This window comes from Ovis canadensis, chromosome 21, assembly GCF_042477335.2.
Source record: "Ovis canadensis isolate MfBH-ARS-UI-01 breed Bighorn chromosome 21, ARS-UI_OviCan_v2, whole genome shotgun sequence".
NCBI classification, from domain to species: domain Eukaryota; kingdom Metazoa; phylum Chordata; class Mammalia; order Artiodactyla; family Bovidae; genus Ovis; species Ovis canadensis.
Window position 1 is genome coordinate 42,652,513 of NC_091265.1, and position 15,689 is coordinate 42,668,201.

The 15,689-nt window shown below is 39.1% G+C and overlaps 2 protein-coding genes across 2 annotated transcripts; both read right to left on the bottom strand.

Moving 5' to 3' along the window:
• Positions 1–654: 654 nt before the first annotated feature.
• On the bottom strand, positions 655–1,590 carry LOC138426711 (putative olfactory receptor 10D4). The gene has a single exon (XM_069565418.1). The coding sequence runs from the start codon at positions 1,588–1,590 to the stop codon at positions 655–657; it is 936 nt and encodes a 311-aa protein (XP_069421519.1).
• A 6,962-nt stretch (positions 1,591–8,552) lies between these two features.
• LOC138427236 (olfactory receptor 10N1-like) lies at positions 8,553–9,485 on the bottom strand. The gene has a single exon (XM_069566602.1). The coding sequence runs from the start codon at positions 9,483–9,485 to the stop codon at positions 8,553–8,555; it is 933 nt and encodes a 310-aa protein (XP_069422703.1).
• Positions 9,486–15,689: the final 6,204 nt, after the last annotated feature.

Genomic DNA, 15,689 nt, shown 5'->3' on the forward strand with positions numbered 1-15,689 from the left:
GTTTCCTTTTTTCTTTAAAAACTAAAGCTGATTTTTGTAGGGGCTAATGAGACATGATTCAAATTCATAGCCTTCCAGTCATCTAATAATACAAGAATGTCTGGATTCCAAAGGAATGTGTACAACAAGGAAAATATTAAAATCAAACCAGACTACGCATGAGATAGATCTTACCTTAAATATTACTCAAGTTAGAGTTTTGGTGTTGAGTGGAATTGGAGGTTATACTCTACAGAAAGGATATTGAGTTCTGATACTCTGTATTAAGCTGGGCTTGCTTAAATTTTTTTTTCCATTCTCCCTTCCTTTTAGATATATACGGAAATACTTTTAACTGAGATTATGAGAAACAAAATATGTTCTCTGAACTCTTTCAAAGATTTAACGAGGGAGGAAATGTTTGGGGAAGAATGGCAGTTCTGGCAGGGAATCCAGGCAGCCCAAGAATAAGATTGATGTCAGTAGTTCCTCTAGTAATTATATTTCATTATAAACAGGAAAATATGAAAGCAGACATGGCTTTAAAACTTGGTGAGGTTAAGTGGTAGATCCATTCAGAGCACATTTGATTTCAACATGCCTTGGAAGCTACGGAAGAGAATTAGTCCTGAGAAATGGAGACTCCAACTTTGTCCAGCAAAGCTTGAGCTTTTCTCAGTTTTTCCTCAGAGTGAAGCTTCTCTTGGGAAATGCATTCCTCAGAGCTGATTTAACATCCTGATTTCTCAGGCTGTAGATCAATGGGTTCAGCATGGGGGTTACATGGTTATTCAATATCTGGATTATAGCACCAAGTAAGGCACTGGGATTGGGCTGTAGATAGATGATGATGACTGGCCCATAAGCACAGAGAATTGCAGTCACGTGTGCACTGCAGGTGGAGAATGCTCGCTTCCTGCCCTCTGCTGAGCGAATTTTTGATATGGCAATCCCAATGCGGGTGTAGGAAACAAGAATGAGAAAAAAGCAAATGAGAGACAAAAGGCCAACATTTGTAAAACCTACCCTCTGGGCTAGAGATGTATCCCCACAGGCTAGAGGTAAGATGGCAGGTATGTCACAGAAGTAATAGCTCACCTTGTTAGAGCCACAGTAGGACAGCTGGAAGGTGAGGGACGTTAGGATAATGGCATGGATACAGCCACCCATCCAGGTCCCTGTGGCCAAGATGGTGCAGACTCTGTGATTCATTATGACCATGTATCTCAGAGGAAAGCATATGGCAACAAAGCGGTCATAGGCCATCACTGTGTATAGGAAACACTCAGTACATCCCAAGAAGTGGTAGAAGAAGAGCTGGGTAGCACAACCCTGAAAAGAGATATCTTGACTCAGCCCTGAAAGGTACGACAGCATCTTGGGAGCAGTTGTTGATGAGAAACCTAGGTCAAACACGGAGAGATTTGCCAAGAAAAAGTACATGGGTGTATGAAGCCGAGAGGAAGAGATGATAGCCAAAAGGATGAGCACGTTTCCCAAGACAGTGCACAAATATAATGATGAGAACAGGGAAAAAAGCACAGTCTCTAGGCCCTCTGTCTCAGGGATTCCCAGCAGGATGTATTCAGTCACCACTGTGTGATTTCTCATGTTTATGGGAGGATCAGCTCTTGGGTGTCTGTGAAAAGAAATCTGTGGTTAAAGCGAATACGTATGTGAATTGGCTGTGTTTAAGACAATGAAATGGAAATGCAGCAAATATTCTCAATGTAAACAGACTAGTGCTTCCCTTTAGAATTGCCTTGATTGGCCCGCTTCTCTCCATGCTGAATCTCTCTTTGCAGTGCAGTTTCTACTTGCAGTCTCACCAAGAAATCCTTACATGATAACTCTCCTGTCTTCCATGCTTCATATACACTGTTAAATTGTATTAATTTTGAATGCTGCTTTGTGATTTTAAAAGGACTAATTTAAAGATGCAAGAGGGTCCTATCCACGTTTCCTATATTCACCTAAGACAACTAGGTAACTTTAAATGTCCAAAATCATTTATGATCATATAAGTCACATATGGGCTTTCCTGGAGGCTCAGATGGTAAAGAATCTGCCTGTAATGCAGGTTTGATCCGTGGGTCAGGAAGATCCTCTGGAGAAGGAAATGGCTATCATTCCTGTATTCCTGCCTGGAGAATTTCATGGATAGAGGAGCCTGGTGGTCTACAGTCCATGGGGTCACAAAGAGTCAAACAGGACTGAACAACTAACACTTTCACTTTCAGGGGCTTCCCAGGTGACACTAGTAAGGAACCCACCTGCCAGTGCAGGAGACAGAAGAGACCTGGGTTTGATTCCTGGGTTGGGAAGATCCCCTGGAGGAGGACACGTGAGCCCACTCCAGTATTCTTTCCTGGAGAATCCTATGGACAGAGGAGCCTGGTGGGCTACAGTTCAGAGGGTCTCAAGAGTCGGACACGACTGAGGTGATTAGCATGCACGCATGCAAGCCACACATACACAAGACAGACTCTTTCCCACATTATCTCCCTGGGTATGAGGGTCAACAATGAGAAGCCAGCCAAAAGAGGGGTCTTTAACAGCCTTTAAAGAATAGAAAATTACATTAACAGGACTCATATGCTCTGGATTTTAGCACACATCAGTAATCAATAGCCTCCATTTCAGTCTCCAAAACCTGTAATAGTCTAACCAGATCCAGGCTAAAAAGCATTCTACTTTTATGGCAGTAGAAGACATAGGGGTAGGTATAGTAAAGACTCCTTTCCAATTTCCATCTTTTGAACATTTCTCATATTTTTTCAACTTGTTCTAACCTTTTCAGCACAGTAAGCTCTTTAAATCATACATTAACCCATGAATTCTACTGCCTAAGACCCCATCTAGCTCTAGCTCTATCTTATTTTATTTTGATGGTCATGACAGGAAGGAGAGGGTGAGAGCCAAAAATTTTTTTAAATGAAGGATAAATCTGGGCACTTACAAGGCAAACAGAACATAACTGACTGGTGGTATTGAATTAAATGTTACTTTGCTTTCCTTCTCTGAAAGAAGGAAGTAACCCTGTCCTGTGAAATTCCCTTCAACTTGCAGTCTGTTGATAGATCTTCAGAATTGTCTTTTTCAATAACTTTCAAATAGAATGTCAAAATCTGAGTGTGCTTTTCACTTTATAGTAATTTATGTCTGATCTAGGAACTGCAATAAATACCAAACACGGGAGATAGTAAGTAGCGTTGGTCTTCCTTTGGGTATTAATCCCCCAAGTCAGGGTTCTTATTAAGCAAGGGAGAAATTAACTGCTTGATATAATTAGACCTTACCAATGAAACCTAAAGAGAAAGAGAGAGGAGGAAACTGATTAAAGAGGGAATCTTTTATGGTTTCCTTATAAAATATACTTCAGTGAATAATCATTTAAAACTTCATTTGGCACATATATCACATTTATAGATATATTTACTGGTTTTTCATGTGTATGTGTTGTTTTAATCAATAAATTATTTTACTATTTGTGATAATAGTATTGATTTATTGCAAGCAACAGTAACTGGGTTAGCTCAGAAAATTAAAGAAATTGTTGAAAAACTAGGCTCATGGAAGGATAGGAATTAGGGCAGCTCCTCATCAGTAAGAACTTGCGGTGCATTCTCTGGACCCTGCCAGCAGGTGATTCAGCCTCAGCTGCCCATTACTTCTGGGAGCCTCAGATTCAAATCTGATTTTCTTGGCTGAATCTCATGCCCACCTCTGTGGCCAGGGTACAGGGTACAGTGGGACAGAAATGGGCAGTCCTCCAAAGGGTAGGGAAAATAGAGGCCTAAGCTAGGAGAAAAGGGAGGAAGAAACATGCTAAGAGGTGGAAAAGAATTTTAAGCTATAATTTGAAGTATGTGTTTTATTGTACTTGGCACTTAGGTAGTTACGTTATTCCAAGTACATCTGGAATTTCTACTTAAAAACTAAACAATATTTTTATTGCACATCTAGCTGATGCTAAAAGGATGTCAAAGTTAATGATTCTAACATCCTATTTATCTCTGATTATCTTTAATGCTTTGAAGCATGGTGATCGACTTGAAAAAACTGTACAGACTGTCCAAATAAAAAAAGATGGTAACAATGCCTTTGACTAGGGAATATACACCATTAAATTGACCTTGATGTGTAACCATGTATTTAGGGTTAGAATTAGAGTCAGGAGAGGGCTTCCCTAGTGGCTCAGATGGTAAAGAAACTGCCTACAATGCAGGAGACCTGGATTCAATCCCTGGGTTGGAAAGATCTGGAGAAGGGCATGGCTACCAACTCCAGTATTCTTGCCTGGAGAATTCAATGGGACAGAGGAGTGTCATGCAGACTCGAGTCATGGGGTCGCAAAGAGCCAGACTTGACTGAGCGACTGTCACTTTCACTAGAGTGAGGAAGGCTAGGAAGACAAAATAAATAGAAAATGGAAAAGGCATTGCATAACTGGAGGGAAAGAAAGGAAGTATAAGAAGGAGGGGTGCTTGGAGGGCTTAAAGCAAGAATAAGAAATAATATGGGAATATTCTCATATATCAGAGATGATGAAAGGAAAAAAAGCTGAGGTAAGAGGTTTTGGTGTGTTTATGTAAAAGGTCAAATATGTATTTTAAGAATTTCAGCAAAATTGCTATATTGAGTATAGTTGCATGATGATTTGAGATGGAATCCTTATCCTATCCACAAAAAGACTGTAAATTTACAGAAATTTACACAACATTCCTAAGACTTGTTTTACCTCTGTAATGTGATCTAGCACTTTTTGTAGATAGACTAGGTAATACTTGTGAAGAAAGTGCATTACACGGTGTTTGGTAATGAGTTAGGACACAAATGATAACTCCAGGAAGACCCCCTGAAGCCTGCCTTATGCTGGATTTCTGACTCTTCTCTGCCTACACCAGACTGAGGTATTCAACAAAGTAACAGTGATTTAACAGTGGGTTCAAGAGTAGATGAAGTTATAAGAAAAAGGAGTGAACTAGAAAACTCAAAAATCCCAGGATATGTGAGAATCAGATAAGCAGGCTTCTTTGTATTTATTTTTGAAAAAGTTTTTATTTTGTATTGGAGTATAGTTGATTAACAGTGTTGTGATAGTTTCAGGCGAACAGCAAAGGGACTCAGCCATACATATACATGTTTTCATTCTCCCCCAAACTTTTGTCCCGTTCAGGCTACCATGTAACATTGAGCAGAGTTCCCTGTGCTATACAGTAGATTATCCATTTTAAATATAACAATGTGTACATGTCCTTCCCAAAGGAGCTTCATTTTTAAATGGTGGAAAAGCAATATAAAGCATAACATTTACCATCTTAACCATTTTAAGTATATAGTTTAGTAGTATTATATGTATTCATTCTACAGTGCAACCAAACTTCAGAACATTTTCATCTTGCAAAAGGAAACTATATATATTAAACAACAATCTATCTTCCTCTTCCCCAGCCCCTGGGAATCACCTTCCTACCTTCTTATCTGTCGTCTAACTACTCTAAACACCCAGTATAGCTGGAATCCTACAGTATCTGTCTTTTTGTAGCTGCTTATTTCACTTAACATAATCTCCTCAAGCTTCATCCATCTAGTAGCATCCAACTGGGTCAATTTCCTTCCTTTTTAAAGTGGGAATAATATTTCATGTATGTATATACCACATTTTGACTATTCATTTATTGTTAATGGACATGAACAGCTTTCACCTCTTGCCTGTCTATTGTGAATAATGCTGCTTTGAACATGCCATTCATATTAAATATGAATATTCAGAACCCTTTTGGATCTATACTCAAAAGTATAATTGGTGAATCATAGGGTAATGTTAGTTTTAAATTTATATTGAGGAATCTCCACACTGTTTTCCATAGTGGCTGTACCATTTTATAGTTTCCACCAACAGTGCACAATGGTTCCAATTTCTCCACATTTCCCCCTCACCTTTTTTTTTTAGTAAAAGCCATTTTAATGGCTTTGAGTGACATCTTATTGTGAATTTGATTTGCATTTACCTAGCAGAGTGTCTTTTAAGTCCTTTACACCATTTTAAATCAAGTTACTTGTTTTTTTTAAATTTATTTTTAATTGAAGGAATATTGCTTTACAATACTGTGTTGGTTTCTGCCATACATCAACATGAATCAGCCATAGGTATACATATGTTCTCTCCCTCTTGAGCCTCCTTCCTCCCTCCCTCCCCATCCTGTCCCTCTAGGTTGTCACAGAGCATCTTTCTGAGCTCCCTGAATCATACAGCAAGTTGTCACTGTCCATATATTTCACACATGATAATGTATATGTTTCCATGCTATTCCCTCCATTCGTCCCACCACTCATTCCCTGCCTCTGTGTCAATGAGTCTGTTCTCTATGTCTGCATCTCCATTGCTGCCCTGCAAATAGGTTCGTCAGTACCAGCTTTCTAGATTCCATATATTCTCATGAATATATGAGATGCATTTTTCTCTGAGTTACTTCACTGTGTAGAATAGGCTCTAGGTTCATCCATCTCATTAGAACTGTCTCAAATTCATTCTTTTTATGGTTGAGTAATATTCTGTTGTATATATGTAACACAGCTTCTTTATCCATTCATCTGTTGATGGACATAAAGACTGCTTCCATGTGCTATTGTAAATTGTGCTGCAATGAATATTTCAGAACTTGTGTTTTTTTTTTTTTTCAATTATGGTTTTCACAGGGAATATGCCCAGTAGTGGAACTGTTGGATCATATGGTGATTTTATTCACAATTTTAAAGGAATCTCCATACTGCCCTATAGAGTATCCATATCAGTTTACATTCCCAAGAACAGTACAAGAAGGTTCCCTTTACTCCACATTCCTCCAAGCTTTCACTGTTATAGATCTTTTCATGATGGCCATTCTGACCAGTGTATGATATCTCATTGTAGTTTTGATTTGCATTTCTCTAATAATGAGTGATGTTGAGCATTTTTTCATGTGTTTATTAGCCACCTGTATGTATTCTTTGGAAAAATGTCTGTTGAGGTTTTCTGCCCACTTTTTGGAATCAAGTTCTTTGTTTTTGTTGTTGTGTTGTTGATGGAGTGAGATTTTTTTTTTAATTTTTATTTTTACTTTATTTTACTTTACAATACTGTATTGGTTTTGCCATACACTGACATGAATCCACCACAGGTGTACATGCGTTCCCAAACATGAACCCCCCTCCCACCTCCCTCCCCATAACATCCCTCTGGGTCATCCCTGGGCACCAGCCCCAAGCATGCTGTATCCTGCCTAGGACATAGACTGGCGATTAGATTCTTACATGATAGTATACATGTTTCAATGCCATTCTCCCAAATCATCCCACCCTCTCTCTCTCCCTCTGAGTCCAAAAGTCCGCTATACACATTTTAAGAACTGGTGTTTGCTTGTGTGTGTGAGCATGTATGTTTTAAGTAAAATTTTTTGTTGTGTGCTATACTAAAGTATTAGATACAGGAAAGATTTAAACTGATTTAACTGTTTTGCAATGCCAGCCATCACAACACTGATTTGAGAATTGAGAAAAAGTGGTTAGAGTTCATTCAGATTTGGTTTTCACATTTCCTCAACTTTAAGAGGATATGTATTTATTTCAGTGTACATGGTTGTTCTGTTTCCCAGTTATTGAAATTATGTTTATGTTCATCATAAATAAAAATGCAATTACATCAAATTTAAAAGGTTAAGTGATACCCATTCATTCACTTAATAAACTCATATATAGCACTTACTAGATCATTGAGCCATGTCCTGTGGATACAACAGTGAATAAGACAAATGTGAGGAAGCATTTTCTATGATCTATTTATTCATTTAAAAGGGAGTGGAGTTTGGAGGAGAGTGATACATATATATGAATGGCTGAGTCCCTTTGCTGTTCACCTGAAATTATCACAACATAGTTGACTGGCTATACTCCAACAAAAAATGAAAAAAAATTAAAATAAAGCAAACAAAAAAGAAGAAATAGATTATCTTATGTGCAGGGAAGAAATAGAGACACAGGTATAGAATAGATATATGGCTACCAAGTCGAAAATGGGGAGTGGTGGTGGGATGAATTGGGAGATTGGGAATGACATATAAATACTATTGATATTATGTGTAAGATATATAACTGATAGGAACCTACACTGTAGCACAAGGAACTCTACTCAGTGCCCTGCGGTGACCTAAATGGGAAGGGAATCCAAAAAAGAAGGGATATATGAGTGGATATAAAGAACCCACTTGCCAATGGAGGAGATACAGGAGACATGAGTTTGATCCCTGGGTTAGGAAGATCCCCTGGAATAGGAAATGGCAACCCACTCCAGTATTCTTGTCTGGAGAAGCCCATGGACAGAGGAGCCTTGTAGGTTATAGTCCATGGGGTTGCAAAGAGTCGGACATGACTGATGCAGCTTAGCACATGCGTGGGTATGGCTGATTAATTTAAGGTACAGAAGAAATGAACACAAAAAAGCTATACTACAATAATTATTTTTTAAAAAAAGAAGAAATAGGAGAATGGTGTTACAAGACAATAAATCTAAAATCCTTCACAAAACTCATAATTTAGTCCAGAGCAGTAAATACTACATTATAGAATATCCTTTTTAGTGAGCTTTTCACCTCCTTGTTCCTTAAAGAATAGATTAATGAGTTCAGCATGGGTGAGACAATATTATTTAATATTTGCACCGTGGCACTGAGAAAAAGGTTGGGTGTGGGCTGCAGATAGATGATGATTACAGGTCCATAGGCACAGAGAATGGCAGTGAGGTGGGCACTGCAGGTAGAGAAAGCTTTCTTCCTACCCTCTGCTGAACGGATCCTCAAAATGGCAAACCCAATGCGTATGTAGGAGGCACAAATACTCAACCAAAGTGTTAAAGCCAGAAAGCCAACATTAGTGGAACCCACTGTCTGGGCCAGGGAGCTATCAGCACAAGCCAGGGGTAAGACAGCAGGAATGTCACAGAAGAAGTGGTCCACTCTATTGGGGCCACAGTAGGGTAGCTGAAAGGTAAAGGATGTCAGGATAGTGGCCTGAAGACAACCTACCAACCAAGCTGCCATGACCAAACCAACACAGACTCTAGGTCTCATGATGAGCATATACCTCAGTGGGTGACAGATGGCAACAAAGCGATCATAAGCCATCACAGAATAGAGGTAGCCTTCTGTAGAACCCAGGAAATGATAGAAGAAGAGCTGAACAGCATATCCCTTATAAGATATGGCTCGGCTCTGGCCAGAGAGATAGAATAGCATCTTGGGACAGGTGACAGAGGGGAACAGCATGTCCAAAATCGATAGGAGTCCCAAGAAGAAGTACATGGGCGTGTGAAGGGTTGAGGAAGAGACAATTGCTAGAAGAATGAGCAAATTTCCCAGCAGGGTGAAGAGGTAAATAAATGAGAAGATGAGAAGGAGCACAGTCTCCAGTCCCTCTGTCTGAGGTATTCCCAGTAGGATGAACTCATTCAGCTCTGTGTGATTCCTCATGTTCTTGGGAGGAAGGTCTAGGGGAGACAAAAGACAGGAAAGCATGACTGCGGAGGCTGTGACAGACACAATAGACAGAATACCAATACATTCATCGTCACTCTGAATCCAAAAAGAAATCAATTCTCAATATTCACTGGAAGGACTGTTGCTGAAGCTGAAAAATTTTGGCCATCTGATCTGAAGAGCCAACTCATTGGAAAAGACCCTGATGCTGGGAAAGATTGAAGGAAAAAGAAGAGCGTGGCAGAGAGTGAGATGGTTAGATAGTATCAATGACTCAATAGACTTGAACAAATTTTGGGAGATAGTGGAGGGTAGAGGAGACAGTCATGCTACAGTCTATGGGATGGCATAAGAGTCAGACATGACTTAGTGACACTAACAACTAGAACCTTTGTTTAAACACCAAGATGATGAGGTTAATTAGAAATTCTACCAAGGACATTGAGGGGCTAGGAAGTACTTTTCTGATGGCTCAGTTGTATTGAATTCACCAGCAGTGCAGGAGAAGTGGGAGACTTGAGTTCGATCCCTGGGTCTGGAAGATCCCCTGGAGAAGGAAATGGCAACCCATTCCAGTATTCCTACTGGGAAAATCCTACACACACTGAAGCCTAGCAGGCTATAGTCTATGGGGTAACGGAAGGGTCAGATAGGACTTAGCGACTAAACTACAACAACTTTATGGCAGTAGACAGCCCAGGAGTACGCATATTAGAGACTCCTTTCCAATTTTCATTTTTGAACACATCTCATATCTTTTCCAAATTGTTTTAATTTTCCCAAACAGTGAAGTCATTGAATCATAGATCAATCCATGAATTCCACTGCCTAAAACCCTATTTAGCTCTAGTTCTGTTCTTACTTTATTTTATTTTGGTGATTATTATGGGTGGGAGAGGGTGAGAGTCAATATTTTTTAAAAAATATAGCACAAAATTTAGGAACTAACAAGGCAAAGAGGGAACATAACTGGCTGGTGCTATTTGAGTTGAATGTCACTTTTCTTTCCTACTGCAGGAAAAGGAAGCAGTCTTGTCCTGCTGAATTTTCATCCACTTGCAGTCTGCTGGTAGATCTCCAGAATTCTTCTTTTTTCCCATCACTTTCAAACGGAATGTCAAAAATCTCAGTGTGCTTTTCTTTCTTGCAATATAATTTCCTTTTTGACTCTAAGAACTGCAATAATTTCCAAACAAGCTTTAAGTAACCTTGGTCTTCCTTTGGGTGTTAATCTCCCAAGTCAGAGAGCCTACTAAGCAAGGAAGCAATTAACTGCTTGGTATAATTACACCTTAGCAACAAGACAGAAAGAGAAGGAAACTGATTAAAGATGAAATCTTTCATGATTATCTTTGTAAAATACACTTCAGTGGAATAATAATATAATTTAAAAATTCATTTGGCACATATATCACATATTTATAGGTACATTTATGTATTTACTGGTTTTTCATGTGTATGTTTTGTTTTAATTAATGAATTATGCTATTTTGGGGCTTCCCTGGTGAGTCAGATGGTAAAGAATCCACCTTCAGTGCAGGAGACCCCAAGTTTGATTCCTGGGTTGGGATTTCCTCTGGAGAATGGAATGGCAACACACTCCATTATCCTTGCCTGGAAAATCCAATGGACAGAGGATCCTGATGCCTATAGTGCATGGAGTTGCAAAGAGTCGGACACTACTGAGCAACTAACACATACATATATACATACATATTATTTTGGTACTTGTGTCAATAGGATTGATTTACTGCAAGAAATAGTAACTGTGGTAGCTTAGAAAACTAAACAAATTGATGAAAAACTGGGCTCATGGAAGGCTAGGAACTAGGGCAGCTCCTCAGCAGTAAGAACTTGTGGTGCATCCTCAGGGCCCTGCCATCAGCTGATTCAGACTCAACCATCCATTGCTTCTGGGAGTCTCAGATTCAAATCTGATTTTTTGGGCTGAATCTCATGCCCAGCTCTGTGGACAGGTTATGGGTACAATGGAATAGAGTTGGGCAGTCCTCCAAAGGGTAGAGGAAATAAAGGCCTAAGCCAGGAGAAAATGGGGAAGAAACATTCTAAGAGGTCATATAGAATTTTAAGCTATAATTTGAAATTTATTTTTTATAGTAAGTGGCATCTTAGTCGTATTTAGGTAGCTACATTATTCCAGATACATCTGGAATTTCAATTTGAAAAGTAAACAATAGTTTTGTTGCACATCTAACTAATGATAAAAGATTATTAAAGTGAGTATTCCTACCATCCTATTTATCCTTGATTATTTTTAATACTTTGAAGCATGGAGACTGACTTGAAGAAAACTGTACAATCTGTACAAATAAAGAAGATGATAACCATACCTTTAACTACGAAGCTGTTGTTGTTGTTCAGTCACTCAGTTGTGTCCAACTCTTTGTGACCCCATGGACTGCAGCACGCCAGACCTCCCTGTCCCTCATGATCTCCCAGAGTTTGCCAAAGTTCATGTCCATTGCATTCGTGTTGCCATCCAGCCATCTCACCCTTTGTTGACACCTTCTCTTGACCTCAGTATTTTCCAGCATCAGGAACTTTTCCAAAAATCGGCAGTTCGCATCAGGTGACCAAAATACTGGAGCTTCAGCTTCACCATCGGTCCTTCCAATGTGTATTCAGGGTTGATTTCCTTCAAGATTGATTGATTTGATCTCCTTACTGTCCAAGGGACTCTCACGAGTTTTCTCTAGCACCAGAGTTTGAAGGCATCATTTCTTTGGCACTCTGGCTTCTTTCTGGTCCATCTCTCATACTGTATGTGACCACTGGGAAGACCATTGCTTTGACTGTATGGATCTTTGTCAGTAGAATTGAGCCTAGGATGTAAACACCATTAAATTGACCTTGGTCTGTAAGGGTATATGTAGGGTTAAGGTTAAAATTAGGGTTAGGAAGGCTTGGAAGGAAAATTAAATTAAAAAGATAAGACATTGAGTAATGTGGGGAAAAGATAAGGAGACTGCTTGCATGGTTTGAGGACAGGAATAAGAGATAATATGAGGTATTAAAAGGAAAAACAAAGTGAGGTAAGATGTTTTGGGGTGTGTGTGTGTGTGTGTGTGTGTGTGTGTGTGTATGTGTATGTGCTGTGTGTATGTGTACTCAGTCACTGACTCTTTTTGACTCCATGGACTGTAGCCCACCAGACTCCTCTGTCCATGGAATTTCCAAGGCAAGAATACTGGAGTGAGTTGCAATTTCCTCCTCCAGTGGATATTCCTGACCCAGAGACAAAACCTGCATCTTCTGCACTGCAGGTGGAATCTTTACCACTGAACTGTAGGGAAGCCTTGGTGTATGTATGTAAATGGTCAAATACTTACTTTCAAAATTTTTGCAAAATTGCTATGTTGAGGATAGCTGCAAATGGATTTGAGATGGAATTCTAATTCTATTTACAAAAACCTGTGAATATCACAGAAATTTATCCAGCATCCCTAAGCCCTGTTTCACCTTAAGTAAAATAATCTCAGCATTTTTTCACATAAACTAGATAGTACTTGTAAAGCAATCACATTTCACTCTGTCTGGTAAGGAGTAAGGGCACTAATGATAACTCCAGGCATACCCCAGTGGAGCCTACCTTAGACTAGATTTTTCTCTGCCCACACCAAACACCAGACTGAGGTATTCAGCAATTTCACAGTGATTTGAGTGGGTTCAAGAGTAGATGAACTTATAAGAAAAAAGAGAGAACTAGCAAACTCAAAAATCCCAGGATATGTGAGAACCAGATAAGGAGCCTTCTTTTTATTTATTTTTAAAATGTTTTTACCTTTTTTTAAAATATTGGAGTATAGTTGATTAATAATGTTGTGATAGTTTCAGGTGAATAGCAAAAGGACTCAGCCATACCTAAACATGTATCCATTCTCCGCCAAATTCCCCTCCTGTCCAGGCTGCCACATAACATTGAGGAGACTTCCCTGTGCTATGCAGTAGATTATCCATTTTAAATGCAGCAGTGTGTACATATCTATTCCAAAGGAGCCTCATTTTTAAATAGTGGAAAAGCAGTACAAAGCATTAAATTTATTATCTTAACCATTTAGAGTATACAGTTCAGTAGTGCTATGTATTTTCATGCTATAGCACAACCAAACTTCAGGACTTTTTCACCTTGCAGAAGGAAACTATATACATTAAACAACAGTCTCTCTTTCCCTGGGTCTTTCCTGGTGGTTCAGACAGTAAAGAAGTCTCTGGCTGTAATGTGGGAGACCCAGGTTCAACTCCTGGGTTGGGAAGATCCTCTGGAGAAGGGAATGGCAACCCAGAGGAGCCTGGTGGGCTACAGTCCCTGGTGTCACAAAGAGTTGGACACCAGGAGTGAGTAACAAACATATCTTCTTCTCTCCCAGCCCCTGGCAAACAACTTCCTACCTTCTTATCTGTCATCTAACTACTCTAAACACCCTGTATAGCTGGAATTCTGCAGTTATTTGTCTTTTTGTGGTTGCTTATTTCACTTAACATAATCTCCTCAAGCTTCATCCATCTAGTAGCACCCATCCAGAGTCAATTTCCTTCCTTTATTTTTAAAATTAGTTTATTATTTATTGAAGGATAACTGCTTTACAGAATTTTTCTGTTTTCTGTCAAACCCTCAGCATGAGTCAGCCATAGGTATACATATATCCCCTCCCTTTTGAAGTTCCCTCCCATCTCCTTCCTCATCCTAGCCTTCTAGGTTGATTCAGAGCCTGTTTGAGTTTCCTGAGGCATACACCAAACTCCAGTTGGCTATCTATTTTACAAACAGTAATGTAATTTTCCATGTTACTCTTTCCACACATCTCACCCTCTCCTCCCCTCTCCCCATATCCATAAGTCTATTCTCTATGTCTGTTTCTCCATTGTTGCCCTGTAAGTAAATTCTTCAGTACCATTTTTCTAGATTCTGAATATATGTGTTAGAATAGGGTATTTTTCTTTCTCTTTCTGACTCACTTCACTCTGTATAATAGGTTCTAGGTTCATCTACCTCATTAGAACTGATTCAAATGCATTTATTTTATGGCTGAGTAATATTCCATTGTGCATATATACCACAGCTTCTTTATCCATTCATCTGTCGATGGACATCTAGGTTGCTTCCATGTTCTAGCTATTGTAAATAGTGTTGCAATGAACAATGAGATACATGTGTCTCTTTCAGTTTTGGTTTCCTCAGGGTATATGCCTAGGAGTGGGACTGCTGGGTCATATGGTGGTTTTATTCCTAGTTTTTAAAGGAATCTCCATACTGACTTCCACAGTGGCTGTATCAGTTTACATTCCCACCAACAGTGCAAGAGTGTTCCCTTTTCTCCACACCCTTTCCAGCATTTATTGCTTCTAGACTTTTTGATGATGGCCATTCTGACTAGTGTTAGGTAATATCTCATTGTAGTTTTGACTTACATTTCTCTAATAATGAGAGATGTTGAGCATCTTTTCATGTGTTTGTTAGTCATCTGTAAGCATTTTTTGGAAAAGTATCTGTTTAGGTCTTTACCCACTTTTTGATTGGGTTGCTTGTTTTTCTGGTATTGAGTTGTATGAGCTGCTTGTATATTTGGAAATTAATCCTTTGTCAGTTGTTTCATTTGCTATTATTTTCTCCCATTCTGAAGGCTTTCTTTTCACCCTGCTTATAGTTTTCTTTGCTGTGCAAATGCTTTTACGTTTAATCAGGTCCCACTTGTTTATTTTTGTTTTTATTTCTGGTACTCCAGGAGGTGTACCAGGAGGTGTCATCGAGGATCCCACTTTGATTTATGTCATTGAGTGTTCTGCCTTTGTTTTCCTCTAAGAGTTTTATAGTTTCTGGTCTTACATTTAGGTCTTTAATACATTTTGAGTTTATCTTTGTGTATCGTGTTAGGAAGTGTTCTAATTTCATTCTTTTACATGTAGCTGTCCAGTTATCCCAGCATCACTTACTGAAGAGGCTGTTTTTGCCATCTTGTATATTCTTGCCTCCTTTGTCAAAAATAAGGTACCCATTGGTGCATTGGTTTATTTCTGGGCTTTCTATCTTGTTCCATTGATCTATATCTCTGTTTTTGTGCCAGTACCATCCTGTCTTGATGACTGTAGCTTTGTAGTATAATCTGAAGTCCTGAAGGTTGATTCCTCCAGCTCCATTCTTCTTTCTCAAGACTGCTTTAGCTATTCAGGGTCTTTTGT

What these genes read in the sequence shown, in the direction of transcription:
- LOC138427236 (XM_069566602.1), bottom strand. Translation starts at nt 9,485, where the DNA reads ATGAGGAATCACACAGAGCTGAATGAGTTCATCCTACTGGGAATACCT.
- LOC138426711 (XM_069565418.1), bottom strand. Translation starts at nt 1,590, where the DNA reads ATGAGAAATCACACAGTGGTGACTGAATACATCCTGCTGGGAATCCCT.